This window comes from Aquarana catesbeiana, linkage group LG06, assembly GCF_042186555.1.
Source record: "Aquarana catesbeiana isolate 2022-GZ linkage group LG06, ASM4218655v1, whole genome shotgun sequence".
Classification (NCBI taxonomy): Eukaryota; Metazoa; Chordata; class Amphibia; order Anura; family Ranidae; genus Aquarana; species Aquarana catesbeiana.
Window position 1 is genome coordinate 232,386,445 of NC_133329.1, and position 16,340 is coordinate 232,402,784.

General features: G+C 43.8%; 1 protein-coding gene across 1 annotated transcript; it reads left to right on the plus strand.

The window, feature by feature from the left end:
- The first annotated feature begins 11,821 nt into the window (after nt 1-11,821).
- LOC141146635 (hemoglobin subunit beta-3-like) lies at nt 11,822-14,938 on the plus strand. Its single transcript, XM_073633047.1, has 3 exons — nt 11,822-11,994; nt 13,880-14,102; nt 14,719-14,938. Exons 1-3 carry the CDS (start codon nt 11,903-11,905, stop codon nt 14,845-14,847), a joined length of 444 nt encoding a protein of 147 aa, XP_073489148.1. The 5' UTR covers nt 11,822-11,902; the 3' UTR covers nt 14,848-14,938.
- Nucleotides 14,939-16,340: the final 1,402 nt, after the last annotated feature.

Below are 16,340 nucleotides of genomic sequence, written 5' to 3' on the forward strand. Positions count from 1 at the left end.
ATCCGGTCCTGGTTTTTACCAGCTGCCTTGGCAGGGTTGGTTTTGGACCAGATTTTGCAATCAATTTGTGTCCACCAACAGGTGATATAAATAAAGCAGGACTGGAGCAAAGAAGTGCTCTAGGCATGGTACTCAGGAAACCATACCTAAGAGAGAGATACTAATGTGATTTCTGCTTTGTGAGAGACAGAAAAAAAGGTTTGCATTATCTTTGTTTTGTGGGTGACTGGGAGAAGCCCTTCACCTGTGAGGTAGGATCCTGAACTGTTTAGTTAGTGCCTGCATGGCAAGGATTTGTTTTCTGTTTTGTTTATTTGATTGTCATGCAACCTTTTAAAAATAAAAGTGGCTATTATTCAGATGTTAAGAAAACCTACTGTTTGGACTACCCTTTTTCCCAGGGAAGGTGATCCCCATTGAGCTAACCCCCCCACACATATATACATATACCGATCAGCCATAACATTATGACCACCCACCTAATATTGAGTATGGCTCCCTTTTGCTAAAACAGCCATGACCCATTGAAGCATGGACATCAAAGTAACATCCGCATGAATGGAAGGACTCAAGATTTCATAACAGAACATTGACCAAAGCTTTACACTGCCTCTGCCAACTTGCCTTGTTATACCGTATCCTGTGCCATCTCTTCTCCAGGTACGTGACGCACACGCACTCGGCCATCCACATGATGTAAAAGAAAACGTGATTCATCAGACCAGGCCACCTTCTTCCATTGCTCTGTAGTCCAGTTCTGATGTTCATGTGACCATTGTAGAAGCCTTTACCTTGGGACATGGGTCACCATGGGCTTCACAGCCTCATACACAACAAACTGCGATGCCCTTTTTTCTGCTTTCACCACATCAGCTTCATGGACAACATGTTCACTTGCCGCCTAATATATCCCAACAATTTCCAGATGCCATTGTAATGAGGTTTTCCCTTTAACTGTCAGCGGTCATGATATTATGGCTGATCGGTGTGTATATATATATATATATATATATATATATATATATATATATATATATATATTTATATATACAGTATCTCACAAAAGGGAGTACACCCCTCACATTTTTGTAAATATTTTATTATATCTTTTCATGTGACAACACTGAAGAAATGACACTTTGCTACAATGTAAAGTAGTGAGTGTACAGCTTGTGTTACAGTGGAAATTTGCTGTCCCCTCAAAATAACTCAACACACAGCCATTAATGTCTAAACCGATGGCAACAAAAGTGAGTACACTCCTAAGTGAAAATGTCCAAATTGAGCCCAATTAGCCATTTTCCCTCCATGGTGTAATGTAACTCGTTAGTAGGGATGAGCCGAACACCCCCCGGTTCGGTTCGCACCAGAACCTGCGAACGGACTGAAAGTTCGCACGAACGTTAGAACCCCATTGACGTCTATGGGACTCGAACGTTCGAAATCAAAAGTGCTCATTTTAAAGGCTAATTTGCATGGTATTGTCCTAAAAAGGTTTTGGGGACCCGGGTCCTACCCCAGGGGACATGTATCAATGCAAAAAAAACTTTTAAAAACGGCCGTTTTTTCGGGAGCAGTGATTTTAATGATGCTTAAAGTAAAAAAAAAAAAGTGAAATATTCCTTTAAATATCGTACCTGGGGTGTGTCTATAGTAGGCCTGTAAAGTGGCTCGTGTTTCCCGTGTTTAGAACAGTCCCTGCACCAAATGTCATTTTTAAAGGAAAAAATCTCATTTAAAACTGCTTGCGGGTTTAATGTCATGTCGGGTCATGGCAATATGGATGAAAATCAGTGAGACAAACGGCATGGGTACCCCCCAGTCCATTACCAGGCCCTTTGGGTCTTGTATGGATATTAAGGGGAACCCCGCACCCAAATTAAAATAAGGAAAGGCCCTATATACTCTGAACAGCAGTATACAGGCGGTGCAAACAAGACAGGGACTGTAGGTTTGTTGTTAAGTAGAATCTCTTTGTAATTTTGAACGGGTAAATTTTTAAAGCGTTTAGTTCCAGCCAAAAAATCTTTTTTAAGCTTTTTGGAAAACATAAGGAAGGGTTATCACCCCTGTGACATTTGTTTTTCTGTCTTTCCTCCTCTTCAGAAGATTTCACCTCACTTTTTGTCCCAATGAAAAATGTTTTTTGAAAATTTGGGTTTTTTGTGGAACAAGGATTGGAAAGCATCAGTGGAAAGGAGAAATTGTTTTCCCATATTAACTCTTACAGGAGAGAATTTCCCTTCCTAGGGGTAGATTTCATCTCACTTCCTGTTGTCTCCTTCCGTTTGCAAGTAGGAGTCGTTTGTAAGTTAGATGTTTGAAAGTAGGGTCCTGCCCTATATACTCAGCAGAAATTTGGGCCTTAGGTGTTGCTGTGGCCACAACACTGTAAGCCCTCACAGGGCCCTGCTGTGAAATATTAGATCAAGAATTGTAATTACATGCCCCTGTTGAACAGGAGCTGAAAAATTAGGCCTTAGGCACTGGTGCTGGTGCCACAACACTGCAACCCCTTACAGACACTCTAGTTGGAACGCAGGAACGAGCCCTGCTGCAAAGTATTGCATCAAAAATTGTAATTACACGCCCCTGTTAGACAGGGGCAGAAAAATTGGGCCTTAGGCACTGGTGCTGGTGCCACAACACTGCAACCCCTCACAGACACTCTAGTTGGAACGCAGGAACGAGCCCTGCTGCAAAGTATTGCATCAAAAATTGTAATTACACGCCCCTGTTAGATAGGGGCAGAAAAATTGGGCCTTAGGCACTGGTGCTGGTGCCACAACACTGCAACCCCTCACAGACACTCTAGTTGGAATGCAGGAACGAGCCCTGCTGCAAAGTATTGCATCAAAAATTGTAATTACACGCCCCTGTTAGACAGGGGCAGAAAAATTGGGCCTTAGGCACTGGTGCTGGTGCCACAACACTGCAACCCCTCACAGACACTCTAGTTGGAATGCAGGAACGAGCCCTGCTGCAAAGTATTACATCAAAAATTGTAATTAACACGCCCCTGTTAAACAGGGGCTGAAAAATTGTGCCTTAGGCACTGGTGGTGGCGCCCAGAACCAAAAATGTTCTTACAAGCTATCAGCGTTATGATTGAGGAGGAAGAGGATAATTACTCAGGGATAGTCACTCAGCATCAGCATAGGCAGTCTTTGAAGGGATCTGAGATTTCAAAAAAAATTATTCGGTTACATCAGCATCAGGTGCTTGGTAGCTGGTGGTGATCCAAGACTCATTCATTTTTATGAAGGTCAGCCGATCGACCGAGTCGGTGGACAGACGCACCCTGTGATCGGTTACCACGCCTCCAGCAGCACTGAATGTGCGTTCCGAAAGAACGCTGGATGCAGGACAGGCCAGTAGCTCAATTGCATACTGTGCAAGCTCTGGCCAGTGATCCATCCTCAAGACCCAGTAACCCAGAGGATTTTCGGTGGGAAAGGTGTCCAAGTCTGATCTTGCCCCTAGGTATTCCTGCACCATGTAAAACAGACGCTGGTGATGGTTGCTGGAACCGATCATACCTTGGGGCTGCGGACCAAAAAATTGTCTGAACGCATCGGTCAGACGGCCACCTTCTCCACCGCTCCTTCTTTGACTGACCGAAGCCTCAGCAACACGTTGTCCAGAAACAGGAGTTTGTAACCTCCCAGTCTCTGGGAACGCATTGCACAGACCTTTCTGCAAGGCCTCCCGAAGATGTTTCATCCTCTGCTCCCTCTGCGATGGCAAGATAAGGTCCGCAACCTTACCCTTGTAACGTGGATCAAGGAGGGTTGCCAGCCAGTATTGGTCCTTCTCCTTGATACCACGAATACGAGGATCCTTACGCAGGCTTTGCAGGATCAGGGAGGCCATGCAGCGTAGGTTTGCTGAGGCATTCGGTCCGGAGTCCTCTGGGTCACTAAGGACGACAACGTCCGCAGCCACCTCCTCCCAGCCACGTACAAGTCCATGTGTTTCTTGGGACTGATCCCTTAAAGACTGCTGCTGATGCTGAGTGCCAGGCTCCACCTCCATACTGACACAATCTTCCTCCTCCTCCTCCTCCTCGTCCTCTTCCTGTGTGATCGGCGGGCACGCAGGAACACTGTCTGGATAAAGGGGGCCTTGAGAGCTAAGGAAGTCCTCCTCTTCCTGCCTCTGTTCTGCCTCAAGTGCCCTGTCCATTATTCCACGCAGCGTGTGCTCCAACAGGTGGACAAGGGGGACAGTGTCACTGATGCATGCACTGTCACTGCTCACCATCCTCGTGGCCTCCTCGAATGGTGACAGGACAGTGCATGCATCCCTGATCATGGCCCACTGGCGTGGGGAAAAAAAACCAAGCTCCCCTGACCCTGTCCTGGTGCCATAGTCGCACAGGTACTCATTGATGGCCCTCTGCTGCGTGTGCAGCCGCTGCAGCATGGCCAACGTTGAGTTCCACCTGGTGGGCATGTCACAGATTAGGCGGTTCTTGGGCAGGTTAAACTCCTTTTGGAGGTCCGTCAGCCGAGCACTGGCATTATATGACCGGCGGAAATGCACACAGACTTTCCTGGCCTGCCTCAGGACATCCTGTAAGCCCGGGTACCTGCCCAAGAACCGCTGCACCACCAAGTTAAGGACGTGAGCCAAACAGGGCACATGGGTCATTTGTCCCTGTCGGAGGGCAGAGAGGAGGTTGGTGCCATTGTCGCAAACCACCATTCCTGCCTTAAGTTGGCGTGGCGTCAACCACCTCTGAACCTGCCCCTGCAGAGCTGACAGAACCTCTGCCCCAGTGTGGCTCCTGTCCCCCAAGCACACCAGCTCAAGCACCGCATGGCATCTTTTGGCCTGCGTACTTGCGTAGCCCCTTGAACGACTACAGAGCACCGCTGGTTCCGAGGAAGAGGCCATGGAGGAAGAAGAAGAGGAGGGGGTGGAGGAGAGAGGTGTGTCACAATCAGCATTTTGGAGGCGTGGTGGCGGAACAACCTCCAACACTACTGCACCTTGTCCTGCATCCTTCCCAGCTGCCAGCAGAGTCACCCAATGTGCCGTGAAACTTAGGTAACGTCCCTGTCCATGCCTGCTGGACCATGAGTCAGCGGTAATATGCACCTTACCGCTGACCGCCCTGTCCAGCGAGGCATGGACATTGCCTTCCACATGCCGGTAGAGAGCCGGAATCGCCTTCCGTGAGAAAAAGTGGCGTTTGGGTACCTGCCACTGAGGAACCGCACATTCCACAAACTCACGGAAGGGGGCAGAGTCTACCAACTGAAAAGGCAGCAGTTGAAGTGCTAGCAATTTTGCCAAGCTAGCATTCAACCGCTGGGCATGTGGATGGCTGGGAGCAAACTTCTTTCGGCGGTGCAGTAGCTGGGGCAGGGAAATTTGCCTGGTACAATCTGACGTCGGTGTACCAAAAGCAGATTGCCCACAAGTACTTGGCTGTGACACACCTAATTCTACACCTTCATTCCTCTCACTGCAGGTCTCAGAGAGGACTGGAGGTCTAGTGGGGTTGGAAATCTCAGCTGATGAGGAACAAGGAGAGATCCTCTTTGTTCTTTGGTGTGGGTCTTTTAGATACGCTTGCCAACGAACTGCATGGCAGGTCAACATATGTCTGGTCAAGCATGTGGTACCCAAGCGGGAGATGTTTTGGCCACGTGAGATACGCTTGAGACATATGTTGCAAATAGCAGCGGTGCGATCTGATGCACTCGTCTCAAAAAAGGCCCACACCAAAGAACTTTTTGAATAACACGCAGAGACTGCAGCGCCCTGCACATGTGGAGCTTTGGGGTGTGATGCAGTCAATGTGCTGCCCTTAGGCTGGCCCCTGGAGGGCATCCTGCCTCGTTGGTGATGTGCCGCCTCCTCCTCCTCCTCCTCCTCCTCTCTCCTATCAGGCACCCACGTTGAGTCAGTGACCTCATCATCCCCTCCCTCCTCATCACTGGAGCAAACCTGGCAGTATGCTGCAGCAGGGGGAGCATGACTGCCAGATTGCTGTCCTTCTTGGGCACCCCCTCTGTCCGTGCTCATGTTACTGCCTTCATCGAGCTCAGTATCATCATCAGAGCCTTCCAAACACTGGGCATCCTCCTGGAGCATGTACCCAACACTGTGGTCAAACAGTTCGAGGGAATCCTCATGAGGACATGGTGGAGCTAGGGAAGGAGTCACTGATGACATTGAGCTGAGGGAAGAGGCCGCTGCTTTGCCAGACAAAGCACCCTGGGCATGGGTGAGAGAGGATGAGGAGGATGAGGACGGCTTGGTCATCCACTCGACCAAGTCTTCCGCATGTTGCGGCTCAACACGGCCAGCTGCCGTAAAAAAGGCCCAGCGTGTCCCATGGCCACGTGCTGATGAGGATGCACCGTCTCCACGACCAGCACTAGACACAGAGCCTGCTTGCCCTCTCTTATTGGCTTGTGACTGTCTGCCTCTCCTTCTTGGCCTTCCAGAAATACTAATGGCCTGTAGCTGCACTAAGCTGGGATAGAACACCAGTAATTTTCTTCAGGTAGCTTTATATACTGTAACCAGACAAGCCTGCCTGTCAGTAGGAAGATAACAGGAACGGATCTAGCTGAACACTGTGAGCAGGACGCACTGTACTAAATGTAAATAGTCTAGCTGCCTGACCGTGGTACTAATAGGATCAAATAGAACACCAGTAATTTTCTTCAGGTAGCTTTATATACTGTAACCAGACAAGCCTGCCTGTCAGTAGGAAGATAACAGGAACGGATCTAGCTGAACACTGTGAGCAGGACGCACTGTACTAAATGTAAATAGTCTAGCTGCCTGACCGTGGTACTAATAGGATCAAATAGAACACCAGTAATTTTCTTCAGGTAGCTTTATATACTGTAACCAGACAAGCCTGCCTGTCAGTAGGAAGATAACAGGAACGGATCTAGCTGAACACTGTGAGCAGGACGCACTGTACTAAATGTAAATAGTCTAGCTGCCTGACCGTGGTACTAATAGGATCAAATAGAACACCAGTAATTTTCTTCAGGTAGCTTTATATACTGTAACCAGACAAGCCTGCCTGTCAGTAGGAAGATAACAGGAACGGATCTAGCTGAACACTGTGAGCAGGACGCACTGTACTAAATGTAAATAGTCTAGCTGCCTGACCGTGGTACTAATAGGATCAAATAGAACACCAGTAATTTTCTTCAGGTAGCTTTATATACTGTAACCAGACAAGCCTGCCTGTCAGTAGGAAGATAACAGGAACGGATCTAGCTGAACACTGTGAGCAGGACGCACTGCACTAAATGTAAATAGTCTAGAAGATAACAGGAACGGATCTAGCTAAACTGAATACAGTGTATATATATATATGCAACACCTGGGATGCATATATATACACAATACACTGTAAGTGCAGCTAACTGACTGACTGTTCTGCCTAATCTATCTAACTCAAATCAAATGACACTGTCTGTCTCTCTCTCTCTCTCAATGAACGCCGGAACACACACTACACAGGGCCGCCGTGCAGGCGGCCTTATATAGTGTGGGGCGTGTACTAAATCCCCTGAGCCATAATTGGCCAAAGCCTCCTTGGCTTTGGCCAATTATGGCTCTCTGTTCAGGCGGCGCTGTGATTGGCCAAGCATGCGGGTCATAGTGCATGCTTGGCCAATCATCAGCAAGCAATGCACTGCCATGCCGCAGTGAATTATGGGCCGTGACGTGCCACACGAATTTGGCGCGAACGGCCCATATCGTTCGCAATTCGGCGAACGGGCGAACAGCCGATGTTCGAGTCGAACATGGGTTCGACTCGAACATGAAGCTCATCCCTACTCGTTAGTATTACAAGGTCTCAGGTGTGAATGTTGAGCCGGTGTGTTAAATTTGGTGTTATCGCTCACACTCTCTCTGGTCACTGGAAGTTCAACATGGCACCTCATGGCAAAGAACTCTCTGAGGATATGAAAAAAAAATTGTTGCTCTACATAAAGATGGCCTAGGCTATAAGAAGATTGCCACGACCCTGAAACTGAGCTGCAGCACGGTGGCCAAGACCATACAGTGGTTTAACAGGACAGGTTCCACTCAGAACAGGCCTCACCATGGTCGACCAAAGAAGTTGAGTGCATGTGCTCGGCGTCATATCCAGAGGTTGTCTTTGGGAAATAGACACAAGTGCTGCCAGCATTGCTGCAGATGTTGAAGGGGTGGCTGGCCGGCCTGTCAGTGCTCTGACCATACGCTGCCCACAGCATCAAACTGCTCTTCATGGCTGTCATCCCAGAAGGAAGCCTCTTCTAAAGATGATGCACAAGAAAGCCCGCAAACAATTTGCTGAAGACAAGCAGACTAAGGACATGGATTACTGGAACCATGTCTTGTGGTCTGTTGAGCTCAAGATAAACTTATTTGGTTCAGATGGTGTCAAGCGTGTGTGGCGGCAACTAGGTGAGGAGTACAAAGAAAAGTGTGTCTTGCTTACAGTCAAGCATGGTGGTGGCAGTGTCATGGTCTGGGGCTGCATGAGTGCTGCCGATATAGGGGTGCTACAGTTCATTAAAGGAACCTTGAATGCCGACATGTACTAAGAAAAGAAAATAACCCCTCAAAAAGTGGTGGGACTTTGAAGGCAACAGAGTAGAAATAAAAACAGTTTTATTGACACAAATATACAAAAATATACATATCAAAAAAATTTTTCAAATACAGTCGTATAGATCAATTTAACAGTAAAAACAGGATTATACTGGTGAGCGAACCAAATGTGTGTTCATGTAGTCTTCTACCTGAGCCCAAACAGAATAGAGTTCCTAGATGCAATAAAAAAAAAAGGGCAACATGTAAAGCACAGAACAAATAAATTGTAATAATGATATATAATATTATAATTTATAAAAGGGGGAATTGTGGCAGGAATGGATGGAAAGGAGGGGTATGGGTATTTGCTACCCTGGATATAGAATCAAAAAGGGGGGGAGGTACCATCCAAAAGTGTCACAAGAGTTGCCGCCATCCCTAACATACGGAGAAAAGAAAATAACCCCTCAAAAAGTGGTGGGACTTTGAAGGCAACAGAGTAGAAATAAAAACAGTTTTATTGACACAAATATACAAAAATATACATATCAAAAAAATTTTTCAAATACAGTCGTATAGATCAATTTAACAGTAAAAACAGGATTATACTGGTGAGCGAACCAAATGTGTGTTCATGTAGTCTTCTACCTGAGGCTCAGGTAGAAGACTACATGAACACACATTTGGTTCGCTCACCAGTATAATCCTGTTTTTACTGTTAAATTGATCTATACGACTGTATTTGAAAAATTTTTTTGATATGTATATTTTTGTATATTTGTGTCAATAAAACTGTTTTTATTTCTACTCTGTTGCCTTCAAAGTCCCACCACTTTTTGAGGGGTTATTTTCTTTTCTCCGTATGTTAGGGATGGCGGCAACTCTTGTGACACTTTTGGATGGTACCTCCCCCCCTTGCCGACATGTACTATGACATACTGAAGCAGAGCATGGTGCCCTCCCTTTGGAGGCTGGGCCGCAGGGCAGTATTCCAACATGATAACGACCCCCAAATACACCTCCAAGAGGACCACTGCCTTGCTAAAGAAGCTGAGGGTAAAGGTGATGGATTGGCCAAGCATGTCTCCAGACCTAAACCCTATTGAGCATCTGTGGGGCATCCTCAAATGGAAGGTGGAGGAGCGCAAGGTCTCTAACATCCACCAGCTCCGTGATGTCATCATGGTGGAGTGTAAGAGGACTCCAGTGGCAACCTGTGAAGCTCTGGTGAACTCCATGCCCAGGAGGGTTAAGACAGTGCTGGAAAATAATGGTGGCCACACAAAGAATTGACACTTAGGGCCCAATTTGAACATTTTCACTAGGGATGTACTCACTTTTGTTGACATTGGCTTAGACAATAATAGCTGTGTGTTGAGTTATTTAGAGGGGACAGCAAATTTACACTGTTATACAAGCTGTACACTCACTACTTTACATTGTATCAAAGTGTCATTTCTTCAGCGTTGTCACATCAAAAGATATAATAAAATATTTACAAAAATGTGAGGGGTGTACTCACTTTTGTGAGATACTGTATATATACAGTTGTGCTTATAAGTTTACATACCCTGGCAGAATGTATGATTTCTTGGCCATTTTTCATAGAATATGAATGATACCACAAAAACATTTCTTTCACTCATGGTTAGTGTTTGGCTGAAGCCATTTATTATCAATCAACTGTGTTTACTCTTTTTAAATCATAATGATAACAGAAACTACTCAAATGACCCTGATCAAAAGTTTACATACCCTGGTGATTTTGGCCTGATAATATGCACACAAGTTGCAACAAAGGGGTTTGAATGACTATTAAAGGTAACCATCCTCACCTGTGATCTGTTTGCTTGTAATTAGTGTGTGTCTATAAAAGTTCAATGAGTCAATGATCTGCGAGAAAAGGTAGTTGAACTGTATAAAACAGGAAAGGGATATAAAAAGATATCCAAGGAATTGAGAATGCCAATCAGCAGTGTTCAAACTCTAATCAAGAAGTGGAAAATGAGGGGTTCTGTTGAAACCAAACTACGGTCAGGTAGACCAACTAAGATTTCAGCCACAGCTGCCAGGAAAATTGTTCGGGTGAAATACAGGACTAAAAACATGTGGTGTGGCTGTTCCAAAATGCACAATAAGGAGACATTTGAAGAAAGATGGGCTGCATGGTCGAGTCGCTAGAAGAAAGCCATTACTACGCAAATGCCACAAAGTATCCCACTTACAATATGAAAAAAGAAGAAAAAAGTGAAGGCTCTGGAGTGACCATCTCAGTCTCCTGACCTCAATATCATTGAGCCACTCTGGGGAGATCTCAAATGTGCAGTTCATGCAAGACAGCCCAAGAATTTACAGGAACTAAAGGCTTTTTGCAGAGAGGAATGGGCAGCTTTACCATTTGAGAAGATAAAGAGCCTCATCCACGAATACCACAAAAGACTTCAAGCGTTGATTGATATTAAAGGGACCAATACATGGTATTAGGAACTGGGGTATGTAAACTTTTGATCAGGGTCATTTGACTAGTTTCTGTTGTCATTATGATTTAAAAAGAGAAAACACAGTTGATTGATAATAAATGGCTTCAGCCAAACACTAACCATGAGTGAAAGAAAAGTTTTTGTGTTATCATTCATACTCTCTGAAAAATGGCCAAGAAATCATAAATTCTGCCAGGGTGTGTAAACTTATGAGCAAAACTGTATATACATTTTTATAGCCTTTCTATTAAAAATGACTAATATATGGAAAGTATGTACCCCAAAATATAGGTGAATCCAAAATTTTCCATTTTATGTCTATACACTTGAATAACATTTGATACATTTAGTTAAAAAATGTGCTTTCAAAACTACAGTACTAAGCAATCAAGCATGATGGTGATATCATCATTATCCTATTTATCTATATAAGTTAAAACTATAGTGATCTGAGAGTATTATTCCTGTGTATAATACCTGTAAAACATGAAATCTGTTGCCATGTTTCAAGAAAGACATCTGTAAAAATTGGGTGCTCTGTATCACGAATTGTATCTGTTGCACAGCTGTTTATGTCTTATCTGCTTTTAACTTATGCATGTTGAGACCAAGTTCTGTGCGATCAGCATGTAGACATAGAAAATAAGCTATGAACAAGGCATGATGTAAAACAGCATAGTCAGTTATATGATTTACTTATCAGTTAAACGGAAATACAATACTATGACAAAGCACAAATGAAATGTAGGTGTAACTTACAAAGCTGACTATAAATAAAATGGGGAGAAAGTTGTGTCTGCCATCCACCATCTACTTCTTCAAGCAAGAGCTACTCTCATCTGACTTAATCCACCACCATGGTTCACTGGACTGCTGAAGAGAAAGCTGCCATCAACTCTGTGTGGCAGAAGGTCAATGTTGAACAGGATGGACATGAAGCACTTACCAGGTATAACAATTTCCCTTGGTTTTGCTACTTTTTCAGAATCTCTTTACTATGCTACCAGTATCTTCTAACCTGAATCATTTAACAGTCTTCTAATGCTTTATTATTTCCATGGTTTTAAATTGAAAAATGTAATTTAACTTAACAAAGAAAATAAATTTTCTACTGAGAGATTTGGGCTTGCCTAAAAAGGCACGATGTAAAGTGGAATTCAATAGTTTTCCTTATTTGTTGTGTATTTTTCACCTTTATTGTTTTTAAATATATTTTATTTAGGAGAAATCATGGACTTTACAGGTACCAATGTATTAAAAATGATTTTTATTAATAACAAATATAAAAGAATGACTAAAATCATATAAGGTACAAACTTATATAGGAGGTAATCCGCACATCCAACTCTAACCAGGTTAATGGGTTTAATGACCACTGGGAGTTCCTTGAACAGAGTGGGAGCAGAATACAATTTTTAGAGGTACAAGCTCGACATGTTTCATGATATGACGCTTCTTTCGGGAGCTTATCAATATTTTCCACAAGTAAGTGTATGTATATAAAAAGGCCATGAGGTTTAATTTTGCTATGTGGGTAATTCAGGCACACAAGGAGAATGAAAAGGCTTGTAGCTAGTTCACAAAGTTAGAATGTCATCTCAAAAGACATAGTAAGTGCATGCCATGTAATCATTGCTTAGAAAAAAATAAGGCTCACACAAGCTATTATATTGTTAATAGATAGCACTAGTCAGTGGTTATCGTATATACTCGAGTATAAGCCGAGTTTTTCAGCCCATTTTTTATGCTGAAAGACTCCCCCTGAGCTTTTACTCGGTGACCCGTAATTTTTATTACTAAAACAGCATGTGCTTCCCGCTGTGTAATGCATTCTGTTCAGCCATCCATTGAAACAAAGCCCGCCCCACCTTCCTCCTCGTCCATCCGTGATAGAGGAACACTGATACGATGCTGAGAAATTGTATCAGTGTTCTGCCTATCACAGACGAGGAGGAGGCAGGGCGGGCTTTGTTTCAATGGACGGCTGAACAGAATGCATTACACAGCGGGAGACACACACTGTTTTTGTAATAAAAGGTATGGCTGCAACTGGGCAGTGAGACTGCAACTGGGCACAGTGTGACTGCAACTGGGCACAGTGAGGCTGCAGATGAGCACAGTGAGGCTGCAGATGGGCATTGTTTACCAGTAGCTGCTGTATTTTTGGCTTATACTCGAGTCAATATTTTCCCAGTTTTTTGTGGTAAAATGAGGTGCCTCGGCTTATATTCGGGTCGACTTATACTCGAGTATATATGGTTGAATTTCCTACAGGTGTCCTGAGTATGATTAAGTGTAAGTCTCTCAGAGCAAACAAGCAATCCCAATCATGTTGCTGATACAAGAATCACAGCCAGAAAGTAAGGTCTGCTGGTGGAGGTGCCAGACAAAAAACTGAGATTATAATCTTTCACTACTCTCTGGCTTGTTACGTTAATCTGTGCAATTATTTTAATTAAAATAATACTTTCAAAGTATTTTAACAAAATTATAATTGGCATTTATTTATCTTTACTGATGTTTCTTTCTGTTACTTCTTTTCGTTTCCTAAGATGGGACTTCTGCATTATATATACTGTAATAAATGTTAGTTTTTAAAGTAACATATATCTTTAAACAGTGTGATAACATAATATTTTTTTATTATTCATATCCTTGCACACATACAAACAAGCAATATTTGGTACAAGTTCACAGGTACATACTAGTCAGTCATACAGGTACTGCATCATACCCATGAAGTTGTATTTATTCATTGATGATGTATATACTGTATGCTTGAAGGTTCCTTTTGGAAAATATTAATCAAACATGTTTTCTTCTATTTTTCATAGGCTGTTTATAGTCTACCCCTGGACCCAGAGGTATTTCAGCACCTTTGGAAATCTCTCCAGTCCAGCTGCTATTGCTGGTAATGCTAAGGTGCATGCCCATGGCAAGAAGATTCTGGAAGCTATTGACAATGCCATCCATCACCTAGACAACGTGAAGGGCACTCTGAACAAACTCAGTGAAGTACATGCTAACCAACTTCATGTGGATCCTGAGAACTTTAGGGTATTAATCTTATTATTTTATTTAACACTGGGCTTGATTGCTTTCTATTGACAAAATAGAAATGTACTTTATGACCTTGTTACTTTTGTAAGTATATTTAAATCCAAAACCTTTTTCATTTTTAAGAGTAAGAAATAGATAAAATCAAGCATTTTTTTTTTTTCTGTTTTACTCATGGGGGGAGATTTCCATGTGCTTCTTAGAGACTAAACAGGAAATAGGATGAAATCTCTAAAAGATTTAGAAAACATAACCTCTTATACAATTTTGAATTGACTATACAACATAACCCTTCCGTAGTCCTTCCAAAACTAAAAAAAAAAAAAAGAAAAAAAAAGGTTTTGGCTTTGAAATTATCTTAATAACCAAAGTAATTATCAATAGTAATCCACAGCAACTATTTTTTTTAGCAGCTCAAGGAATAAATAACTGCTGATCTCTCGTTGTAGTACACTTTAACACATTTTCAAACTTTTTTGCTCTTTGCTTTTTTGTTGTGTATATATATATATATATATATATATATATATATATATATATATATATCACTAAATATTTTGATAATGTAACGATTTACTTAAATACTAATAACAAAATGTTGCTTTTTTTTATGCAGCGTCTTGGAGAAATGTTGGTTGTTGTCCTGGCTGCCAAACTGGGATCTGCCTTTAGTCCTCAAGTCCAGCATGCATGGGAGAAGTTCATTGCTGTCCTGGTTGATGCTCTTAGCCACAGCTATCACTAAACTACAACATGAACAGAAAGCAGCATAGTTTCCACTATTAATGTGTGTTCCATTTGTAGAACATGTAAATAAAAAAAACCTGAAAAAGGTTCCTCCTGTAATGTCATATTTATTTGTAAATGCTAAATTAACAATGTGGCCTGTAAATGAAAATAGGTTTGTTTGGTGTATTTCCTAGTTAGGCTAACTGATTTCAGAGGACAAAGATAAAGAATCTGGAATGGATTTTTCATGAAAGCTATTCTTATCCTGGCCCTTAATGGTCTCTGCCAAGGCAGGACTGAAATTATTGTTCCTAGGGGACAAACACAATCAACTAGTCCTTTCATGGCAGGGATGCATTTCTGTTAGCTAAAAACAGTGTACCATGAGAAGTGTGCCATGGTGCCACATGGATTGGAGGGCATAGTAAAAGGTACCTTTTCCAAAAGGACACAGCTTATTAAAAACACACTTTATGGGAGCTGAATGTTAAAAAATAGGGCATTTTCTAGACTAAGAAACAAGAGATTGCCAAACAAATGGCATGGGTGTGCTGGACATTGCCTTAGGGAACATATATCAAACCAAAAAATGCTTTTTAACCACTTGCTGACTAGCCGCCGCAGTTGCACTGCGGTAAAGTGGCACGGCTGGGCGAAGCAAGGTTATGTTACGTCGCTTCACCTTGTGGCCACTAGGGGCGCTGCTCGCCCCCGGAGCCAATGCGGACAGAGGTACAAAGAGGGGGGCTGTGAAGGGGATGGAGATGCAAGGAAGGGGGGGCTGTGAAGGGGACAAAGGTGCAAAGAGTGGGGGCTGTGAAGAGGATGGAAGTGCACAGAAGGGGGGGCTGAGAATGAGATGGAGGTGCAAAGAAGGGGGGCTGTGAAAGGGATGGAGGTGCGAGGAAGGGGGGCTGTGAAGGGGACTGAGGTGCAAACAAGGGGGGCTATGAAGGGATATGGTGCAAGGAAGGGGGGGCTGTGAAGGGTACAGAGGTGCAAATAGGGGGCTATGAAAGGGACTGAAGTGCAAAGAAGGGGGGCTGTGAGGGGGATGGAGGTGCAAAGAAGGGGGCTGTGAAGGGTACAGAGGTGCAAAGAAGAGGGGCTGTGAAGGGGACTGAGGTGCAAAGAGGGGGGATGTCAAGGGGACAGAGGTTTGAAGGGGACTGAGGTGCAATGAAGGGGGGCTGTAAAAAGGGTGGAGGTGCAAAGAAGGGGGCTGTAAAGAGGACTGGAGTGCAAGGAAGGGGGCTGTGAAGGGGACCGGGCCCTGGGGAATGTTGGTGGTCAGGCCTGGGGGGCCCAGGCCTAAAGCTGTGTAAGGGGCCCCAAAAAAATCTGATGGCTGCCCTGCTACCGGGTTGTGGGGGCGTGAATGCCCATGCCTCTCTGGCTTTGCGTCTATGCACTTTTGGTGCCCAATGAAGTCCTGGGTTGCTGTTGCTGCTGCTGGGCTTGCATGCGCAGTGGCCAGAGCTCAAGGCAGCTAAAGGCACAGGTCCCACC